The 22,570-nt window shown below is 46.8% G+C and overlaps 1 protein-coding gene across 5 annotated transcripts in view; it reads right to left on the bottom strand.

The window, feature by feature from the left end:
• Window positions 1–3: 3 nt before the first annotated feature.
• CHKA (choline kinase alpha) overlaps window positions 4–22,570 on the bottom strand; it is a 76,429-nt gene continuing 53,862 nt past the window's right edge. The window contains exons 5-13 of one of the 5 annotated variants that reach the window (XM_049892693.1): window positions 17,974–18,087; window positions 15,728–15,861; window positions 15,257–15,358; window positions 14,240–14,298; window positions 12,484–12,571; window positions 11,842–11,950; window positions 7,958–8,064; window positions 6,189–6,270; window positions 4–1,255 (exon numbers count right to left, since the gene is read on the bottom strand). In XM_049892693.1, coding sequence (XP_049748650.1) covers window positions 1,196–1,255; window positions 6,189–6,270; window positions 7,958–8,064; window positions 11,842–11,950; window positions 12,484–12,571; window positions 14,240–14,298; window positions 15,257–15,358; window positions 15,728–15,861; window positions 17,974–18,087 — 855 coding nt within the window. In that variant the 3' untranslated portion in view covers window positions 4–1,195. The other 4 variants (XM_049892695.1, XM_049892697.1, XM_049892698.1 and 1 more) reach the window with 4 other exon arrangements.

The raw sequence follows: 22,570 nt of genomic DNA on the forward strand, positions 1-22,570 counted from the left end.
TTTAATTTTTATTCTTTTGTATAGTACAATCTCTGTGTAGCAGAAACGTATGCGCAAAAAAACAATTCAAATAAAAGTTCAGAGTGAAAAAAAATCTAAAGGGTTTATCCCAAAGGGGCATTTTACACATCCAACTTCACCCATCCCTACCTATGTCTCCGCACACCACCCCGGAGGGCCAGGCCCAGGGTGCCCCCAGCTGACCATGGCCTCCTCACTGGGGGCCCTGGGGTGAGCCCTCCCGCGTCCTCTAGCGCTGAGCCCCAGGCTGAGCGGAGAGGAAGCAAGAAAGGCCACAAGAGCTGGACCAAGTGGCCGGCTCCACACCAGGTCGGGGACGTGAGGGGAGACGGAGGCAGGCTGCAAGGCCCCACACAGCCGGTCCAGGCCTGGCTTCTGTGGCTGCGGCACGGCTGCCGGCCCCACGGCTGGAGTTAATAAAGCAGGTCCGTTAGAGGAGGGCACGGCAAAGATTCTATCCAGTTAGGTAAATTCACCTGCGTAACGGTATGTACAACAGCACAGAGGACTACATTCATCCACCTGCAGGCACAGCTCTCAACAGCTCATGTGCAACTGGCTTTCTTGCGCATCAGCTGTTTGGACCAAAAGGGTGAACCAGCAGCTTCCTGGGGACCCAGCAGAGGACACCCGGGGCCGGACGTCGTCCCGGGATAAGGCCTCGGAGGGACTTCACAGTATATCTGCGCTGACGCACGGTCCCTCGAAGTGAGTAGTGTTTACAACACATCGTCACTACAAAGAGCCTGGTCACAGTGTTCACCAGCACATCAATTCAGATTCAGAAAAATCAACATAAAAAAAAAATACAAAAACCCCACAGTCCCCGCAGTAACACTGCGTACTCTCGCTTTTGCCGCATCCGACAGAAAGCTTTCAGCCCCCAGTATAAAACGCCTTCTCTGGGTTAAAAGGTTGTGAGGCGCTGCGCTATTGCACTATTACACTAGATTTCTGCTTCCCAATCTCGTCTCTGAGTCCTAGTGAAATTGTAAACAAGATATGAAATAAATGTTACTCCATTTTAATACAGTCTTTAGTATCATACACATCTGGGCTCTGGAGCGAGCGAGACATCCCAGCCTTCTCGCTGCAGGTACAGCAGTCGGCACAGAGGAGCCCTGCCGGCTGCCTCTGCGTGGTCCAGTGGTGAGGGTGTCAGGCCGTCCCACGGTCACACCCCGAGCTTCCTCTTCTGGTCAAAATAGGCATCAAACCTTGCTTGGGCATATTCCTAGGAGACAGCAAATGAAAAGAAGGCTCACCAAGGGCTCCTGCTTGCCCAAACCCTGCCCTGTCCACCCCAGGGCTGAGGGCAGGACCCAAGAGGACCCGGAGGTGCCAACTGTGCCGCTGGGCTGCCCAGGAGCCCGGACTTCTCAAAAGACAAGGCCTTTCCGTGCTGCCGGCACCTCCGTCTTCACACAGCTATTTTAGATGTACCTAGCTCATAGTCGCCTCAGCCAATCCAGTCCTGCCAACTACGACAGGACTTCTTGTCTAGACATTTGGCATTTGTTATCGTTCATCATCTTGTTTACCCATAATGCTGTAGCCTTTGACTGCCGGACAAAATTTAAGTTCCCTTTTAAAGCAATAACCCCCCTTAGCAAGACAAGGAAGGAGGTGGCACCTATTTCCCGAGATCACCTGCAGCATGATGACTAAAAAGAACACCGAGGGGTTGTTTGCATTTTCACACAAATTTTAGGATGAGCTTTTCAGTTTCTACAAAAAAAGGGAAGGACTCTGACTGAGACCATGGAGATTTATACATCAGTTTGGGAAGAATGGACGTTGTAATATTGAGTCTTCCAACCCAAGCACATGGGTTGCCTGTCAGTCAATCCGGACTCACAGCCATCCTACAAGACAGAGTGGAACTGCCCCACAGGGTTCCAAGGCTGGAATCTTTATGGAAGCAGACTGCCACATCTTTCTCCGGCAGAGTGGCTGGTGGGTTCGAACCACCGACCTTTTGGTTAGCAGCTGCGTGCTTAACCGCTGTGTCACCAGGGCTCCTCAAACATGACATCTCTCTTCATTTATTTAGGTTTTTACTTTTAGAAATGTTTTTGGCATACAGATCTTGCATATGAAAAAAGAAAATCCCAAAATATTTCATGTTTATTACAGCCACTGTAAACAACGGAAACTTTTTTCATTTTCTAATTGTTTCTAAGATAGAGAAATGCAATTGTTTTTTTTGTTTGTTTGTTTGCTCTTACATCCTGTGGCCTTGATAAACTGGCTCATTAAAATGCTTTTCTGTAAATCCTTTTATATTTTTTTAACATACACAATCACTGCGTTGTGAGTAACAGCAGTTTTTTTTCCTTTCCAGTGTTTGCCTCTTCTTTCTTTTTCCTGCCTGGCTGCACTGGCTAGGAGCTTCATTCATGGAAGAGAAACAGAGCAAACGTTCTTGCTTTGTTCCCTGCAGGGCGGGGGGTGAGGGCGATCACACAGGTCTGTTACCAATGATTATGACATTACTTTGCACATTTCTCACTCACGTCCCTTAAGTGGCTGAGGAAGTTCCTGTCTACAGGAGCTTGTTGTGATTTTTTTAATCAGGAATGGGTGCTGGATTTTACCGAATACCTTTCCTGCAATCACGTACAGTTCTCCTTTGTTCTGTTCACGTGGTGAACGACACTGACTGCTTTTTCAAAGGTCAAACTAACTGCGTGCGCCTGAGATAAACACCGCTTGGCCATGATATATTATCCTTTTATATATGACTGGTGAGTCTGATTTGCTAATTTTTAAATGAGAATTTCTGTGAGATGTTCATGAAGATCACTGATTTGCAGTTTTCTCAAAATGTCTTTGTCTGGTTTTGGTGTCAGGGTAATGCTGGCTCATCAAGTTGAGTAGGGTGATGTCCCTCGTCTTCTGTTTCCTAAAAGTCTGTGTAGAACTGGTATTCATTCTTCAGTGTTTGATGACATTTACCATGAAGCAATATGGGCCTGCAGTTTACTCTGTAGGAGGTTTTTGATTACGAATCTAATGTATTTAACAAATGGCCATTTCCTACATCAGTTTTGGTAATTTGTACCTTTCAAGAAATTTGCACATTTCATGTAAACTGTCAAATCTGCTGGCATAAAGTTGTTTATAATATTCCCTTACCCTTTTAATGTCTATACAATCTGCAGGGATGGATGTCCTCTTTTTGATTCCTGATATTGCTGATTTGTATCTTTTTTTTCTTTCCTTGCTCAATATAGCCAAGAAGTATAAATTTTATTATCTTTTCAAAGAATCAATTTTTTATTTCATTGATTTTCTCTCTTATTTGTCCATTTTCTATTTTACTGATTTCTGCTCATCTTATTATTTCAATTTTTCTATTCACTTTGGGCTCACTTTGTTCTTTTTTTTTTTTTTTAAGCCTTTTAAGGTACAATTTGGGTCGCTGGTTGCAGAACTATCTTCCTATCTAACATAAATACTTTAAATCATGAACTTCTTTGTAAACATTGCTTTAACTATGTTATGGATTGAACTGTGTTCCCCCCAAAATATATGTTTAATTCTTTGCCCTTACACCTGTGGATGTGATCCCAATTTGGAAATGGGGGTCCTTTTGTTGTTAATGAGGTCATACAAGTGTAGAGTAGATCATAAACGTAATCACTTCTGAGTTATAAAAAGACCAAAGAGACACAGAGATACACACATGGGGGAAGACAGGCACCAGGTGAAGATCCTCTGTAAGCCCAGGAATGCCAAGGAATGCCTGAGGCTACGAACAAGAATCAATATAGCCAAGACCCTACTTGAGACTTTTAGCTTCCAGACTGTGAAAAGACACATTTCTGTTGTTTAAAGCCACCCACTTGTGGCATTTGGGTTACAGCAGCACTAGATGACTAAGACAAGCTGTATTCCACAAATTCTGATATGTGTTTTCATTATAATTCACTCCAAAATGTTTTCTTATTTTCCTTTTAATTTCCTCTTTGACCTAGAGTTTATTCAGAAGTATACTGTTTAACTGCCTGTGTTGTGCAGATGACACAACCTTGCTTTCTGAAAGTAAAGCGGACTTAAAGCGAATACTGATGAAGATCAAAGACCATAGCCTTCGGGATGGATTAAACCTCAACATAAAGAAAACAAATATCCTCACAACTGCACCAATAAGCAACATCATGATAAACAGAAAAAAAATTGAAGTTGTCAAAGATTTCATTTTACTTAAGGATCCACAATCAACACCCACGGAAGCAGCAGTCAAGAAATCAAAAGACAGATGGCATTGGGCAAATCGGCTGCAAAAAAACCTCTTAAAAGTGTTGAAAAGCAAAGATGTCACCTTGAAGACTAAGGTGCACCTGACCCAAGCCATTGTTTTTTCAATCACCTCACATGCAAGTGAAAGCTGGACGATGAATAAGGAAGACCTAAGAAGAATTGACGCCTTTGAACTTTGGTGCTGGAGAAGAATACTGAATATACCATGGACTGCCAGAAGAACAAACAAATCTGTCTTGGAAGAAGTATGACCAGACTGCTCCTTAGAAGCAAGGATGGCAAGACTATGTCTCACATACTTTGGCCATGTTGTCAGGAGGGATCAGTCCCTGGAGAAGGACAACATGCTTGGTAAAGTAAAGGGTCAGCGGAAAAGAGGAAGACCCTCAAGGAGATGGACTGACACAGCGGTTTCGACACCGGGCTTAAGCGTAACAGCGATGCTGAGGATGGCGCAGGGCCGGGCAGTGTTTTGTTCTGTTGTGCGTAGGGTTGCTACAGGTCGGAATCAACTCGACGGCACCGACCAACAACAACAACATACTGTTTAATTTCCAAACACTTGGGGATCTTCCGGCTCACTCTTTGTTATTAATTTCCAATCAAGTCCCAGTGTGGTGAGGGAACGTACTCTGTATTATTTCCGTCCTTTTAAATTACTGAGACCTGTTTAGCGGCCCAGCTTGGAGTCTACCCTGATGAAAGTTCCATGTTCACTTGTAAAGACTGTGTATCCTCTAATCATTCGGTGGAATGTTCAATAAATGTCCATTAGGTCAGGCTGGTTGACACTGTTGTTCAAGTCTTCCATTGTCCTTACTGGTTTCGTGTTTCCTTTCGCTACCCATCAGAGAGAGAGCAGTGTTGAAATCTCCTACTGTCATTATGAATTTGATTATCTCTCTTCTCGGTTTTGTGAGGTTTTGCTTCATGTCTTTTAAAGACCGGTGCATAGGTGTTTAGGATTTTTCATGCCTTCTTGATGACCCATCCCTTTACTATTATGAAATATCCTTCTTATCTCTGGAACATTCCTTGTTCTGAAGTCTACTCTGTCTTACACAATCATTTGACCATGACTCCAAATTTGCTTTAAAGATCCAAATATCCCCTTCTGTCTTTGCTTAACAGTGTTTTTGCATTACCAACCCTTCTGACTAGAAGTAGAAATCATCCTAATATAAAACCGAGGAGGATCAATGAACTAGTCGTTTCCCACCACCTGTCCCAAAGAAAGGTAACTCACTAAACTAGAATTTTAAGCCAATCCCCCCACCCCAGGAGACACCCCTCCAACACTCATTATACAGCAACAAGAAAGGTTTATCGAAAGGTCAAAAATAGTGTCTTTCCACATCAAGGATAGTTTTCAAGGTTAGGATAAAATTACGGCCTAGGTTACAAACATGTCTACATCACACAGGAGGTTTAATTCATAAATATCTGCTTCCAACTCCACAGTGGGCACTACAGCCTAAAGAATAGAGTGGTAATGGATGAATAAAACACTTCGCAGCAGAGGGTAGGGACCACCTACCCTCCTTCATTAGTGTCCCCTGTGCCAGAAGGACTGAGGTCTGGGTTGGACCTCCAGGGTCAGGACCACACAGTACCTGTCTGAAGCAGGGAAGGCAGGTCCTGCTGGCTGTGGGAGTGAAGGCGCCTCTAGAGAACATAGCATTGGTGAGAGGTGCCAGCGTCACGAGCCTTCCTCCCATATCTTTCCAGGGCTGAGCCACACTGTCCTGGCTTTGGGCACTGGTGCTACTGGGTCACCATGTTCAGGTACTTGGGGGTAACCGTAACCCTTTGTAAGGAACAGTCATTTATTGCCAAGCATTCAAATGTACTGTAGCATTTTCCCCTGGGAGGAGAAGAGAAACACCACCCCTAAAACATACCATGTACCCAAATTCAATAGATGAAATCTTGGCCTGTACGATGGACCAGAGCCCCCAGAAGAAATGGGATGCAAGGGCGAACCTGCAATTACAGAAGCAAGAGTCACACGTGAGACCAGTGGTGTCGGTTACAGGACTCAAGTAATAGTTTCACGCTCGATGGACATTTTAACTTATCTACAAAGTTTGTCTCCCCTGGTAATGTCAGTGGGGCTATATTCTCCCCTCCCCGCACCTGTAGCCAGTGACGGGGGACTCGCAGGTGCGAACACACTCAACTGCCTTCCCATCCACATGAAATCGCCTGCCCAGGACTCAGAGGAAGGCCCCTGTGGCCAGGCTGGTAAACTCTTGGCCTACGCACAGGGATAGAGACCACCTTGGCTACGAAGAGCACACAGCATCACACCCTTTACAACATATTATGTAACCAGTGTCGGGGGAAAGCAGGCCCAACTGCTGCCTCTCCCTAGAGCCAGGAATGAAGCTCTCACTCCCTGGCTAGAGAGGTCTCCTTGAGTCCCACCCTCATCCCATCCCCACTTCCTCTCCCACAGAAGTGAAGCAGAGGGGTTGAGAGCTGGAGCCACGCCATCACCTACAGGCTGCACCAAGCCCCTCTGTCACTGACAGTCCAAGCTCAACTCAAAAAAATACGTTTCGGGTTCATTCAGTCAAACAAAGTTCTAAGGAACGATGGCTTTAGTATCCTCACCAAACCCTCCTCTTTGGGTTTTTCATGCTGTCCCAGGAACTCAAGGTCCCCAGCCCCTCACTAGAGTCCCTTGTGCTGCCCTTCCTGTCTGGGTCCTCCAGACCCATTTGTCCACTTGCACCCATTCAAGAAACGGAAAGGGAAGACCTACATGGCAGGTGGCGCCTGGGGGAGGCGATGCTGGCAGCGTGCCCAACGAGGGGTGTGAACGCTTTGGGAGACCGTGACAAGGAAGCAGGGCAAACAGAACAAACAAGATGGGCCAAAGTTACCAAAACAGCTAGTTTACTGGATGATTTCATAGGAGACTCAGAAGAACAAGGATAACCCATGGCACGCTTCACTGAAGAGACAGGTATGAATAAACGCCTCTGCAGAACCTTTTGGAGTCTCTGGGGCTGTGCTTTGGGAAATCAAAGCCTTGTGCCAGAGGTCAGCAGACAGTCTCTTAAGGCAAGACTTAAAACCAGCACACAGGGTTTGGACCATTTTCGAGGAGGCACCAGCGCGTGTTAAGTGGTGCTCACTGCTCCACGGGCATCTGCCAAGAACACAGCGACACGAGCTCACTGGCCCGTCTGGCAGAGCCTTTGTATATGGAGTCTTTATGCACAGATCAGGGTTTGCAACTCAGCCAAGCAGCATGACCTTCCTGTTTTCCTTAGTGCTGGACCCTGAACGCGGACGGCTCTGAGCAATCTCAGCAACCGTGGGAAAGCACCAAATTCTCTACCTTCGACAAAGTACAAGTCCTAGAGATGTATGGTTATGAAGAAGCTCCCAAAATACTCACAACTGCAAGGAGGCACCCCAAATATATTCTATGTAGAGGTAAGCTAGGAGCCCTGGTGGCACAGTGATTAAGAGCTCAGCTGCCAACCAAAATGTTCACAGTTCGAATTCACCAGCCACTCCCTGGAAACCCTATGGAGCAGTTCTACTTTATCCTATAGGGTCTCTATGAGTCGGAATGGACTCCACAGCAATGAGGTTTTTTTTTTTTTCTTGGTTTAGAGATAAGCTATCTTCACAAATCAAAAAAGGAAACAATTACCTGTTGACTTCAAGCAACATTTCTTCTTCTATAATGGACTTCTCTTCATTACTGAGGTTTTTAAATTCATTTTGGAATGCGGCCAAGTAATGGGAAATAAAATGGAGCTAAAAGAAAATAAATAACTGTGTTAGGCTCAATGCTGGTCCAAAACAGACTCTACCAATAGCTGCCACAAAGCACACACACCCCGTGACCTCTGCGGATCACTGAAAGCGTGGACAAGACTGGCAGGGGTGATCGCTGCCGCAGGTGCAGGCATCCAGAAGCTCACCTTAGCTAGCAGTAGGCACCATTTCATGGTCTCTACTAAGCCAGCTGACAGAGAGGCGGTAGACTTGACGTGGGATTGCTGGCAAGACAGTTACAGGAAACTAAAAAAAAAAAAAAAACTAGCTACTAGTAATTCTGTAGAGAAAGTAATTCAGGTAGAATCCTCTTTCTCATCTGATCTGCAGGTATGATTTTTGCTGAACAAGCTCAGAGGAGGGCAAGCCTACATCATGCCTTTCCCAGACTGGCTGGTATTCCAAGTGAGCTGCCACAACTGTGCCAGTCCCGAGGCTTAGGGTCCCCTGAAATTTGTCCGCTTGAGAACCGGACCACACAATTCAAGGGTTCCTTCCAACTCTGAGACACCATGATGATTTACACACAGACATGGAGCTAATAAACTGGACACATTTAATTTCAATTTGAAGAAGAGATGGTTTGCCTATGGCCCTGCCAAGTTCCACCTGTAGTCTACATATGAATTAGTATTTATAAGGTTCCTTGTTCTTGAATGGAAATCCTGGTGGCGCAGTCGTTAAGTCGTTAAGTGCTACAGCGGCTAACCAAAGGGTGAGCAGTTCGAATCTACCAGGCGCTCCTTGGAAACTCTATGGGGCAGTTCTACTCTGTCCCGTAGGGTCGCTACGAGTCGGAATCGACTCGACGGCACTGGGTTTGGCGGTTTGGTTCTTTCTTGAATACGGCATATTATATCAAAAGACAGTAGTACACAGTAAACCACCGCTCTCTTTCTTTCGTAAATAAAAAGGAGCCATCAGTCAGTTAATTTTCCCTGTGAGAACCCTCATCAATTAGTCACCTACTTGGAAGGCCAACAGTTCCTCCTCTACTACCTTTCCCACTCTCTCCTCTTCTACCTCTGTCTCTAAAACTGGCTTTCATACACTCCACCACCTCCACCACAGGAAGTATGGCTTAAGTTCAAGCACTGCCCTGGATAGAGGCCCTAGAAGGGGCTAACCCTGAAGTAAACCTGCCATAGAAAGATGATTCCTGAGGTCTATTAAATTCTGTGTCTTCCAAGCATTTGTTTTTTTGCATATTAACTCACACAATCCTCACAACAACAAAACGTTTGCCTGAGGGAACAGAAGCACAGGACATTCAGCAGGCTGCACAGCCAGCAGTGGCAGGTCTCGGGTTCAAATCCAGGCAGGCTAGTTTTAGAGCCCATGCTTTGGACCACAACACTACATGGTTTATTTTTGGGAAACACTAAATGCTGAAATTACAAACAAAGAGATAGAACACTTGAATAGATCAATATCTTAGTGAAATAACTGGTGACCCTTTCTCCCCAGAAGTTCTAGGCCCAGGCTGTTTTACAGAGAAGATCTACCAAACTTTCAAAGAACATACAGTCTTCATCTTATATAAATCTGTTCCAGGAAATAAAAAGGGAGAGAGATGCCCAGTTCATTTTATGAGACTAGTATAATTTTTTATTCCAAAAGCAGATACGAATAATTTTTAAAATGAACATCATTGTAGGCCCATCTCATACATAAACACAGGTGTAGAACTCCTAAACTGTCACCTAACTGGACCCAACTGAACATTACAAAATAACATAACTCATTTAAACAGAGTTTATCTCAGGAATTCAAGGATGGTTTAACAGTTTAAAATATCTCAATGGATTAAAAGAAAAAAAAAATACAAGGTTACCTCAATAGAAGCAGAAAAGGTATTATTTGATAAAGATCAACATCTATATGCTTTTAAAAACCTCTCAGAAAACAGCAGGGAATTTGCTTAAATTTACACAGCTGTAAAATTTTAGCAGTTATAAAATTCTGTCTTTCATTATAATGAAATCTGTCTTCTTACTGGAAATTTCTCCTTACTGGTTTGAAAGCTCTAACCTCTACCTAGAGGTATCCAGTTTTTATAAAAATCCAACTTCTCTTCCACCGGCTGCTCCTGACTCTGACTCACGGCAACCCCACGTGTGTCAGGGCAGAACTGCGCCCCACGTGGCTTCTGATGACTAATTGTTCAGCGGTACATCAGCGGGTCTTTCCTCTGAGGCACCTTCCGGTGAGCAGCTGAGCTCGTTCACCATCTGCAGCACCCAGGGCTCTCTAATTTCTCTTCAGCACAGCGATAGCTCAAACACCTACGACTGCTATTGTGCTCTCTCTTCCCCAGGCTGAGCAGCCCCACTTTCCCCTACTCTCCCTTTTCACACAGTATGACCTTGAGGTCCAGAATCACCCAGGCCACGGTGCTCTGGGCACACTAAAGTTCACCACAGTCGGCCTTAAGAAATGGCAGTTTCTGGCCCCTCAGCAGCTCTGCACTGGACCAGCATCCCTACTGGGCCACCCACCGAAGGCTCCTATCACAGTGCCTGCCTGAGTGGGTGCTGCATGAATTACAGGAGCACCTAAAGGCACCCCTGCCCTCATCACCCTTGACCTCTGTGTGAAACAATTCTGACCACCAAGGGAGGGCATTCAGGGGAGAGGTTACGCAGTAAGGGGGTCACTGAGGGCAGGTGGAGCTGCCTTGTCCATGCTCAGAGGCAGGCTTGGTGCTCAGAAGGAAATTCTCACAAGAAGTGATTCTCCACACAATCGCTGGACTCCCACACTGAGGAAGAGGAAACGGGACTGCTAGCACCACAGGCATTTCATTTCCTCCAGTTACAGATCGTGGTGCCCGGCACATTACTTCTCTCTGCACGGCATGAAATGAACAGAGGAAGGTCAGTGGCCTCCAAAGAGAAGGCCAGGAAGCAGAACAGAGGCTGGGCTTTCTGGAAAAAAACGAGAGGGAACTACAAAAAAAAGCTTTGCTTCTCCCTGACTGAATACAGCTCTCTCTGGCACGGAGGTAAAAAGCTGGGCTCAAATGACCAAGTTTGCTTCTACGTTTAACAGAAAAAAATAACATTCAAAACAAAAGGGTTTGCTTCACCATGCTACACATTAAAAAAGAGCATCTCTGTCATCTTCAACCCTGAAACCATAACCCGAAAATATCCCCTGAAGGCTTCTTTAAACCAAACAACAGTCTGGCTAATATCCAGTAAAGACTGCCCACTGTAAGCTTTGTGCTTTTTTAAAAAACTTAGCTGGTGTGTGCCGTGGAGTCGATTCCGACTCATAGCGACCCTATAGGACAAAATAGAACTGCCCCATAGGGCTTCCTAGGGTGTAATCTTTAAGGGAGCATATCACCAGGTCTTTTATCTCATGGAGCAGCTGGTGGGCTTGAATCACTGACCTTTCGGTTAGCAGCCAAGCACTTAACCATTGCGCCACCAGGGCTCCTTACTATATGGGATCAAATTGTTAACTGCAACTCAAAAGGTCAAATAGGAAGCTTAGGAGGGAGTGAGTTTATGTCCATAGGGAAGAACAAACTGGAAAAGGAGGGCGAGAATTGCTGCAGAATTTGAAGCATGTAACTGACGCCACTGAATACTACACACAGAAATCGTTGAATTGGTGTACGTTTTGCTGTGTTTTCAACCACCACAAAAAAAAATTAAAAGAGCTTCTCTAAAAATTAAGATGTAATTCTAACTGCATGAAATTGACTTAGATAATTTCCTATCAAGTCTCTAAAAACAAGCTTCCTACCTGTTGTTTCCTGGTGGGGTACTTCCGGATGTTTGCTTTGAAAAGAGGGTACTTTTCATAGTTATAATCGTACATCCATTCACAGAAATGATTCCCAATGTCGAATCCCCTAAAATACGAGGTGAGAGAGGACACGGCCTGAGGCAAGCTGCTGGGCCAGGAGGCTCCCAGCTTACAGGGGAGAAGAGTCTGGGTCATGAGCACCCGCCCAGAACCCGCTGGACTTCCCGGCTTTACAAGAGCATGACTGCTTTCACCACAGGACAGCCCACTGGGGGCTGATCAGAGTCACATCTGCTGAAGCCATACAGGTGCCACCTGAGCCACTACTCGGGCTCCGCATGTTCAGGAGCGCCCTCTGCAGCCAGGACTTCTAGGAAAGGGTTTCAGAAGCAAAAGAAAACACAGATTCTGGATTTTAACTCTTCCTCCCCACTCCCGCTTACGCACTGAGCCAAGGACAGGGGGCTGGGGCTGCCTCTTCACACAGGCACCACAGGCCACCCAGATGAACGCTTTAGCTCCCAGGGGGAGAGACTTCAACTGGGCTTGGTATTTTCACCTACTCTCTCCCCTAGCTGTTTCATCAAAGAATCAAGACAGGGGAACCCCTGGAATGAAGGATCCACTTGCACACCCCACCTGTAGTTGTAGCTGCTGTATTCAAAGTCTATCAGCATCAGCTTCTGTTTCTCAGAGTCTTCCCGGCCTTCCAGCAGTAAGATGTTACCTGCAAGAAGGTTTGGGCTTTTTACTCTGTACGTGTTTGGTCACAGCATGCTCCAGCCCTAGAAGAGCAGAGCAGAGCAAAGCGGTTTGGATCCTTTCAGGGGATCCTAACAATGCAGCCACCAACGTCGGCTCTCGGTCACCGCAGAAAGGGTGCCAGAGCACCTGTCAGGGTAGCTCCCGAGCAGCCTGCCTGGCTCTCACAGGTACCTGGTCTCTCGTCCAGTTTTCTAGGGCGGTGCTGCCCAACCCTTCACATGGTGACACAAAGGACACTGCTGGCATGCTGGAGTTCTGGCTGCCTCAGGGGCCACCAGCGGCCCTGAGGCCCGGCTGGCCCCTGGGAAGCTCAACAAAGATGCCAGCTGGAGCTCAGCTGCCACAGAGCCACGGTGGCCACGCTCTGGCCCACTGCCCTGTCCTTGTCTGTTTTCCTTCCCAACAAGGAGGCCACCAGCAGCACTCTTGCCACGGTATTTCCTTTAGTGCCAAGTCCTGGGCCAAAAGTGAGCTGAGCACCAGACTGGCTCTTCAGGCACACTCTACATGACACACAATGTCTGGGTACCACCCCCCAAGTAAACAAGCCAACGGAAACCACGCACAGTAAATGCAGCATGGGGTGGGCGGGAGGGTGGCAAACACTGGTGAGGGTCTCTGAAAAGCTCCCAGGCTCTTCAGCATACTTCTTCTGTTTTCAGTAGCAACTCAAAGGAGAACTTGAAGTAGACGCCCAAAGCAGCCAAGTAAACATACACCCTATTCTTTCTACACTTTGCCATCACTTGAGCCAAACCTCTCGGCGACACCTGTGCAGTTTATTGGCCCACTTCCAGAAGGGCAACGCACACGGCTACAGCTGAAATTTCCATCCCATGCTTGACCTGAGACTTCTGCCTCCCAGCTTAAACTAATTATTATCGACAGGGGGCTATTCTCAAAAATAAAAACAAAATGGTGACCCTGGCAAGGCAGGGCCTGCGGCTGAACCTCAGCTGCAGCTAGGGAGGGCAAGGACAAAAGCACAAAGCAGCAGCCGCATCGAGGAGAAGCCAGCAGCATAGCTGCGAGCGGTGCAGTCTGTGGGAACCTCTGGTTAGATGAAGTCGGAATGCCTGCTGGGCGATGTTCTGGCACAGTAAGGGATACGATGGCACTGGAGCTTTCTAAAGCAGAGGACCCCAATGTCATTGCCAGCCCAGGGAACCGAGAGAACTGAGAAGAGAGGAGAGGCTTTGCTAGGCTGCCATGTGCTGCGTGGTGTGCAAGGGAAAGGCCAGCACTGATTCAGGAGGCTATCTTGTTTCTTAATTGTTTTTTCAGATTAAAAAGGTCATAGATGTTCACCGTGAAGATTTAAACACTGAAAAAAAGCACAACTTAGAAAGTTTATGTTCCTATTCTCCACCCCCGGTTAGTGAAAATTCAGATTTTTTTCTATGAATATATTTTTTACACAAAGGGATGATACCCTACATGTTTTTCTGAAAGTAGTTTTTTTCCTCTTAATTTATCCTGGAGCTCTTTCTGTTGCCTGTCTAACATGGTCTCATCTGTTTTAACAGATACACAGTACTTCATTGTGTGGCTGTGCCGTCATCAACACTGGAGGTAATCTTGTAAACATGGGCACAAGCCCCATCTTAGTGTAACAGGAAGCAATTCTTACCTTCTTGACAGTCATTGTGACAAAATACAACTGGAGACGGAGTGGATTCAAGCAGTGATCTGGAAAAGGAAGGCGTCACTATCACACATCACACTTCTGAGATGCCAACAGCCGCACTCGCCCAGCATGCACGGCACTGACTGGTGTGCCACGCCAACCCACAGCCCAGGTATACTTCTCATGGAGAACAGTACTATCACGTGACACCGGTTCTATCGTGACTCCAACTACCACTACCACGTGTCTCCCCGCAGGCCCTCTGCAGGTGCTGCTGCTCTGCCTGGAGCCCTCCCCTTCCTCACCCCCAGGTCTTGGCCTGCACAGCTCCCCTCGCTGAGCCCTCTGCCCACCCAAGCCCACTGGGAACCGCCCCGCCTTGGTCTCCATTTTGGCCTCTGGTTTCCTCCGTAGCATTCATCACGATTTGACGTGATTTTATGTGTTTCCTTGGTTTCTGTCTCTCCCAATAAAACAGAGGCCCCTTTGTCTTGGTCACCACTTCCTCAGCCCCAACCCTAACGCCCAACACAGTAGAAACTCCAATATTTGAGTAATGAAAGGTGTAAATACCTGTCAGAGGAGGTATGTGAGGACCTAGCCTCATGCTGAAGACAGTACAGCAGCCTCTGCTCAGAGGAGACCAGGACTGAGATTCCCACTGGTCCCCCCAGAGCTCAGTTTAACCGTTTCCTTCATCGGCTTAACAATGGCCCACCTGCCCCGTGATTTTCCCTATTGCCCTCCACCAACCCATTCCCTTGGCTTAAAATCACCTGAAATTTTACTTCCTCCACAAAACCTCCATGGACTGACTGGAGGAGAAGTGACAGCATTTGCATAAAAATAATGCCAGATGACAACATTCACCCGTTTAAATTCTCTGCCAAAGCACAATAAAATGCCGGACACAGGAATGCTTAATCAATGTGCCCTGCAGACAGTTTGAGTTGACTAAGAACATACAAATTTCTGGACAAATGTTAACGACTAAGTCAGAAAATGAAAGCAGATGCTCACCTCAGGTTTTCCATTTCCAAAGGCAGGTTGTAACTGAGGAGTTTGTGTAGTTTCAGTCTGGATTCCCCGGTAAATTTGATTCTCAGCACTTGATTTAGATATCTTTGCCAAAAAAGGGAACAAAGGATCAGTGCACAACACACTCAGGCCTGTTCCTGGGGTTTCAGTTAAACATTAACACCAGAACGGGCACACCGCAGTGGGAGGGGGGTTCGCTGCGTTGCAGGAAGTCCATTTACTGCCCACCCACCCTTGTGACTGCATCTCTGCAAACAAGTCTTTCCTGATTCAGAGATTAATTTAAGAGATGAACAGAGCCTGCTGGCAGCTGGCATCTCCCAGAGTCAGAGGATGACCTTTGCCCATAAGCTTTGCCTACTACGGTGGCTCAGGTGCTCGAGTTGGGCACTTCCAGGCACTTCTGTGCCACTAATGGAAGCTGAGTTAGGACCAGGTGAGCGGACCACTTACTTTTCCATTGTTCCAAAAAGCCACTTTGGTTCCTTATTGAATGGCATTTTCATACCATGAAATGTGGCCATTTTCTCAGCTACTTCTGCAGAAATATCTGGTAAACTTAATTCTTCAGTATCTAATCGTCGGCTCTGGAATGAAAAAGGGAGGTAGAAAATGGCACTTACCCAGAAGCATCTCACAACATGGATGAATCTGGAAGGCATTTTGCTGAGTGAGTAAGTCAATTATAAAGCGACAAACATTATATAACCACTACTATAAAAACTCACAAAAAGGTTTTACAAACAAAAAGAAACAATCTTTGATGGTTCTGAGGGAGGGGAGGGGCAGGGATGGAAAAACACTAAATAGACAATAGGTAAGTGATAACTCTGGTGAAGGGTAAGATAGTACACAATACTGGGGAAGCCCGCACAACTTGTCCAAGGCAAGGTCATGGAAGCTCCACAGACACATCCAAACGCCCTGAGCGACGGAATTACTGCGCTGAGGGCTGTGGCTACTGTGGTCTCGGGGAACATCTAGCTCAGTTGCCATAACACAGTTTATTAACAAAGTGTTCTACATTCTACTTTGGTGAGTAGCGTCTGGGGTCTTGAAAGCTTGTGAGCAGCCATCTAAGATACTCCACTGTTCTCACCCTGTCTGGAGCAAGGAAGAATGAAGAAAGCAAAAGACACGAGGGAAAGGTTAGTCTGAAGGACTAATGGACCACAAGTACTACAGCCTCCACCAGACTGAGTCCAGCACAACTAGATGGTGCCCAGCTACCATCACTGACTGCTCTGACACGGACCACAATAGAGGGTCCCAGACAGAGCTCCACAAAGATGTAGAACAAAATTCTAACTCACGAGAAAAAAAAGACTAGACTTACTGGTCTGACAGAGACTGGAGAAACCCTGACAGTATGGCCCCCTAATACCCTTTAACTCAGTGATGAAGTCACTCCCAAGGTTCACACTTCAGCCAAAGGTTAGACAGGCCCATAAGACAAAATAAGACTAAAGGGGCACACCAGATCAGGGGCAAGAACTAGAAGGCAGGAGGGGACAGGAAAATTGGTAATAGGGAACCCAAGGTTGAGAACGGGAGAGTGTTGACATGTTGTGGAGCTGGTAACCAATGTCACAAAACAATATGTGTACTAATTGTTTAATGGGAAGCTAGGTGGTTCTATTAACATTCATCTAAAGTACAATAATAAGAAAAGAAAATGGCACTTACCTGAGTGGCCTAAAACATCGACCTTACAGTTCTAAGAACTAGCATCAGTTTTTACAGGGCATCTAACTCCCACTCAACGCCCAAAATTCCCTTAGGAATGGCTATGGTGCCCAGCAGTCGCTACAGTTCTTTCACGACTGAGTGGTAGGCCACCTCCTGCCAGTCACACATGCACGCTACACAGGGTGGCCTCTCGTGTACACGACACCACAGGGCAGGGGATGGTCTTAGTCCTGGGGAAGCTGACCACTCAGGTAAGAGGGGAATCCATTCTCAAATTTCCAAGCCTGGCTGGGAGTGGAAGGCAGACCAGCGAGGATCAGTACCACCAACCACACAAGTTAGCTCTGAGGGACCAGCATCGCCCTTCAGGGGCATGTTTCATGAGAACTCTTGAGAGCCAGGTGTGAGGAAGGGGCAGGGCCATACTTCAGATACAACACAGACTCTACGAGAGGGCACCCTGCTAGATTTAACAGCAACATGAAAACTGACCCAGGAAGACAAGAAAAGGAAAATAATCCCGACTTTTTGGAAACAGCGGATTTGAGCTAGGCCTTGAAACGTGGGAGGGATCTGACAGTGAAGATGGGGGGTGGGGAGGTTCTAAACAGTGGGAAGGTGTAAACAGACAGAGGTGGGGTAACTAAGACAGTGAAGAGACAGTGATCACTGTGGGGGGGTGGGGGTGGCAGAGATGTAACAGGGAGAGGACAGGGTGGGCGCTCTAGCAGCGAGTTCTATGAAGTTGAGAGTGACAAGGTAAAAAACGGACTATTTCAGGGCAAGCAGCCTTAGGAGATGATGGAATGCTAAGTTGCATATCTGTTTTTAATTTTGGATGAATACATCTTTGCAGGAAAGGCAGGTTCTCATGTAAGTCGGAAGAAAGTGTGTTTCCCTTTATTTCTGATGCAGTTTAAGAACAGGTCACGCTGAGTATTTCAACGAAACCAAGAGCCCCTCTTCTGTCCTTGGGACATGTCAGCAGAACAGTCAGGAACACATCTTACCGGAATGAACTGCTCCAGCCGGCCTTGGGGAAAGATCCCATAGAGTTTTGGACCCAGAGACCTCTCCGCAAGAATGGCAAACATCACACTCTCCAGAACCATGGCCTCGGCCCCCTGAAACAACAGTGACAGGTCAGAGGTTCCCTGGGGGACCCCGCGTGCTTTTACAGTAACGGGCTCACCGACTCCTCACCACAATTCGACGTTTATTATGACCATCATCTCCACTGTAATTACGGAGAACGGAGGCTCCAAGTCACAGGTCTTGTGAGCTGCAGACCCATGCTTGCGGGCACTACACTGTATTGATGAGCCTGCAACTGCAAGTTTAATGCAGGTCACTGGCTCCAGAAATAGGACAATTATCAATCGGTGCTTTTACTGCTTCTATTTATATTAAAAATCTGTGTCTGAGTCTCACCCTTGGCATCTCATCAAAGGTCATGATACCATTCATCCTTGTGAGGGCCCATGTGCCTTTCAGTTGAGAGAGCCGAGTGACAGTGAAGGGTCCAAAGGACCCCTGCCTCGTTAAGCTGGTCTATGGGTCCACTAAGCTTGAGAATTATTTAGATCGGGGTCTCTGGCTTTTTGCCCCAAAGAGCACTCTTGCATGGCACATTCAAGGTTTCTATTTTCCACCCAGCCTTTTAGCCTCTGTAGTTCAGTGTTTGTCTTCTTGCCAAAATCTTTACGATGCTCAAACGCTCTGTCTTCAACCCCACTGGAGACCTATAATCATTTTGCCTTCAAATACCATCCTTCAGGCTCAATTCATTTCTTAAGTCCTTTTTCCCTTAAACAGCAAATCACAGCTTTAGAGTCCTCATCTGCTGGGGTGAAGGCACTGGAAAGGAGTCGTTCTTAACCAGAAGGTGCACCTAAATCTCAAGAGCTTTTACAAATTAAGATTCCTGGGTCCTAACCCCAGTGTTTCTAAGTCAGCATGTCTAAGGAAGGGTGCTGACAAGCGTGTTCTGAAATGGTTTCCAGATGATTCTAAGTCACCCCTTGTTAAGAAGTGTGCTGGGGGGGGGAGGGATATGATTCCCAAGCAACACTGCTCAGGATCAAATAGTGTGCTTTAAAACATACTCACATTACAACACAAGCCTAGAAGCTAACAGCACAAACTCATTAGGCAATACATAATACTGGAGTTAGTGAGAAGAAAAAAAAAAAAAAAAACACCAGAAAAGGGTACTCCCAAAGGCTATCAGGACCACATGAAAGTACAAAGTACTTCACTCATGTTTCATCGTGTGGGGAGGAAAATGGGTTTGTTGGTAAGCCCCCACAATTACAGTTTAACCAACAGCTTATGTGACCCCCCAATTACGGTTACTCTATCTCTTGTAAGGCCATGTCTTTATCTACTAATTTGAAACGTTGTGTATATGACAACACAGATATAACACCAGTCTATGCAGCATTTGATATCAGATATGTATTTCTAAGACCTTAAGGGAGCCCGGGTGGCAGAGTGGTTAAGCAATCAACTGCTAACTAACAGGTGGGTGGTTTAGAGCAACCAGCGGCTCTGCGGATAAAGATGTGGCAGTCGGCTTCTGCAGAGATTCACAGCCTTGGAACCCCGATGGGGTCGCTAGGAGTTGGAATCGACTCAGTGGCAATGGGCTTTGGGTTTTTTAAAGACAAAGACAACAGACACTTAATGTCTGTATGTAGTTCACAGTCCCTCGTTTGATGCGCAGAAGCCTGTCCAGGAGGCACAGTCACTGCCAGCCCTTTCAACCTCAAGCCCTGCTTCACACACACTCCACAGCGGACTTTATCCGAAGGCCACGTGTCCCCCAGATGATCTACCTCCAGACAGACTCCACTGCCACCCAGTGAGACCCACCCCACAGAGGTGGAACTCAGCACCTAGACTAAGTGATCGGCTCTTCGCAGCCCACTGCTGACTGTAGATCTCCCACCCTAAACTTCCAACCCGCTCCCCAGTCATTTCCAAAAAGGTGGATTTCTTCCGTCTGGGTATCTTGAATTCTGTAGGAATTAAAATTTGTCTTTCAACCTTGCTCAACGTGGAAAGGCTAATCGGAAGGGCAGCAGGCTGGCACTGCAGAAAGCACATACATGTATCCAGGCCCAAATACCCCTTTCAAGTTTGAAACTGAAAATGTTATGCACGGACACAGAACCTCACTTTATTATTCCAGCAAGTTTAACATTTTGTGCAGGGCTTGATTTTGTGTTAAACCTCCAAACACTTCCCCACTTGCTACTTAAGGGAACTGAGCATAGTAGAGTGGGGCTGAGCAGACGTGGCGGCAGCATGCCACTCCACACACGCTCCACCTCAGCCTCAGGCCACTGGATCACAGCTGCAGACAGTCGAGGGAATGCTGGCCCCACTTTCTCAGAGGAGAAGGTCAATACCTCAGCTTGAAATCATCCTATTTATATTTAGTTCAGCGTCAGGAATCCATTCACCCAAAAAACGTTTCGTGAACCTTCCATATATCTGTCACTGTGCCGGGTGCCAGGGAAACAACACAGAATGAGACAAGGCTCCCCTCAAGGAGCTTAACATTCTACAGAGAGGACAGGCCACAAATGAGTAAACACAACTACAGACCAGGGTCGCCGCCATGAAGGAAACAGAAAGGCTGATGTGGCAAGTGCAGCTGGGGGGTGGTTTCTTCTGAGGAGGTTAACACTGATCGGAGGCCTGAGGATGAGAGGGAGCCGTGGAAAGACTGTGAGAACGCAAGGAGACCCTGAGGTAGCCGCCAAGTTTGGCACATTCAAGGGACTGGAACAGGGCCTGTGTAGTTGCAGCGAGTAATCAAGTAAAAAAACCGAAAGAAAACAAACCCAGTGCCATCGAGTCGATTCTGACTCATAGCAACCCTATAGGACAGAGCAGAACTGCCCCACAGAGTTTCCAAGGAGTGCCTGACAGACTCGAACTGCCGACCCTTTGGTTAGCAGCCGTGGGACTTAACCACTATGCCACCAGGGTTTCCAATCAAGTAAAAGAGAGAGTAAAAAAAAATCAGCCTGGAAAAGGTAGTGAGGCTGTGAGTGGTGATGTCAAATCAGCTAAGTGCCTGGGAAAGCTGGTGAGGCTGTGAGTGGCGACGTCAAGTCAGCTAAGTGCAGGCCTGGGCCAAAGCTAAAACCCAGGGGTCTTCAGCGTGTTAATGAAGCTTAAAGCTAACGAAGACCTGGATGAGATCTCCTAGGAGCGTACCGCCCAAGGAACCAGGGCAGGGTCAAGCACACCCGGCACTAACGTAGCAGCAGTGGCTTTAAACGGTTTGCCACCCAGAGTAGGAAATGAAGTTTACCAGACCACCTAAGGCGCATGCACACCCCTGAAGCAAACATCACACACGGCAACACTTTCCATCCCAACTGTGCAATGCTTGCTAATATTTCCTACTTATTTCATTACAAACAACCAACAAAAATGCTGATATTTCAAGCCCCACTAGAGGCTTACATCCCACAGTTTGAAAAGCTGACTTAAATTTGGGGAGGAGAGAGAGGAGCCAGGCAAGGAGAAGGGGAGGAGAAGCGAGGCGCGGGGGTGGAAGAGGCCGTCTGTGTCGGGTGCTGCTGGGAGGTTGACCAGGAGGAGAAGACGTGTCTGCGGGATCTGGCAACGTGGAGGGTACTGGTGAGACAAACAGGACGGGCGTCAGGAGTGGTGGGGGCAGGTGCCAGGCTGCGGCAAGATGAAGAGCAGACAGAGGAGGGGAGGGAAGCTGGACAGGGCAATGGACCTGAGGCTGTTTATACTGACTTCTCATTTTATCTGGAAAGTGTTATTTCTCTAAAAAAGATAAACTTCAGTTAATACCCACATCAGTATCATGAACCTCTTGGGAAGACACAACATCATGCCTGTGGTGGTATTCTCAAAAATGTGTTACCTCCTCCCTCCAATTATGATAAAACATCAGACAAACCTAAGTTGAGGGGACACTTCACAAAGTAACCGAACTGTACACTTCACAAGCATTAAACCAAAAAAAAAAAAAAAAAAAAAACCAAACCCAGTGCCGCCGAGTCGATTCCGACTCATAGTGACCCTATAGGACAGAGTAGAACTGCCCCATGGAGTTTCCAAGGAGCGCCTGGCGGATTCGAACTGCCGACCCTTTGGTTAGCAGCCGTAGCACTTAACCACTACGCCACCAGGGTTTCCTCACAAGCACTAAGACCATGAATAACAAAAAAGATGGTGGAACTGTTACAGGTTGGAGGAGATTGGCACAGTGGTTAAAGCACTCGATACTAACTGAAAGGTTGGCATTTTGAACCTACCAGCGGCTACATGGGAGAAAGATGTGGCAGTCTGCTTCCTTAAAGATTTACAGCCAAGGAAACCCTATGGGCCAGTTCTATTCTGTCCTATGGGGTAGCCAGGAGTTGGAATTTGACTTGATAGCAATGCGGTTTTTTGGAAAGAGAAATAGCCAAAAGCAATGTAGGATCCTGGACACAATAAAGGACCACGTTTGTGGAAAGCGTGTGAAATTCAAATAAGGTCTGCAGTTTAGCTGTTACCAAAGTTAATTTCCAGGTTTGATCACTGTACCACATTTAAGATGCTTGCATTAGG

Source organism: Elephas maximus, chromosome 7 (genome assembly GCF_024166365.1).
Source record: "Elephas maximus indicus isolate mEleMax1 chromosome 7, mEleMax1 primary haplotype, whole genome shotgun sequence".
In the NCBI taxonomy this organism is placed as follows: Eukaryota; Metazoa; Chordata; class Mammalia; order Proboscidea; family Elephantidae; genus Elephas; species Elephas maximus.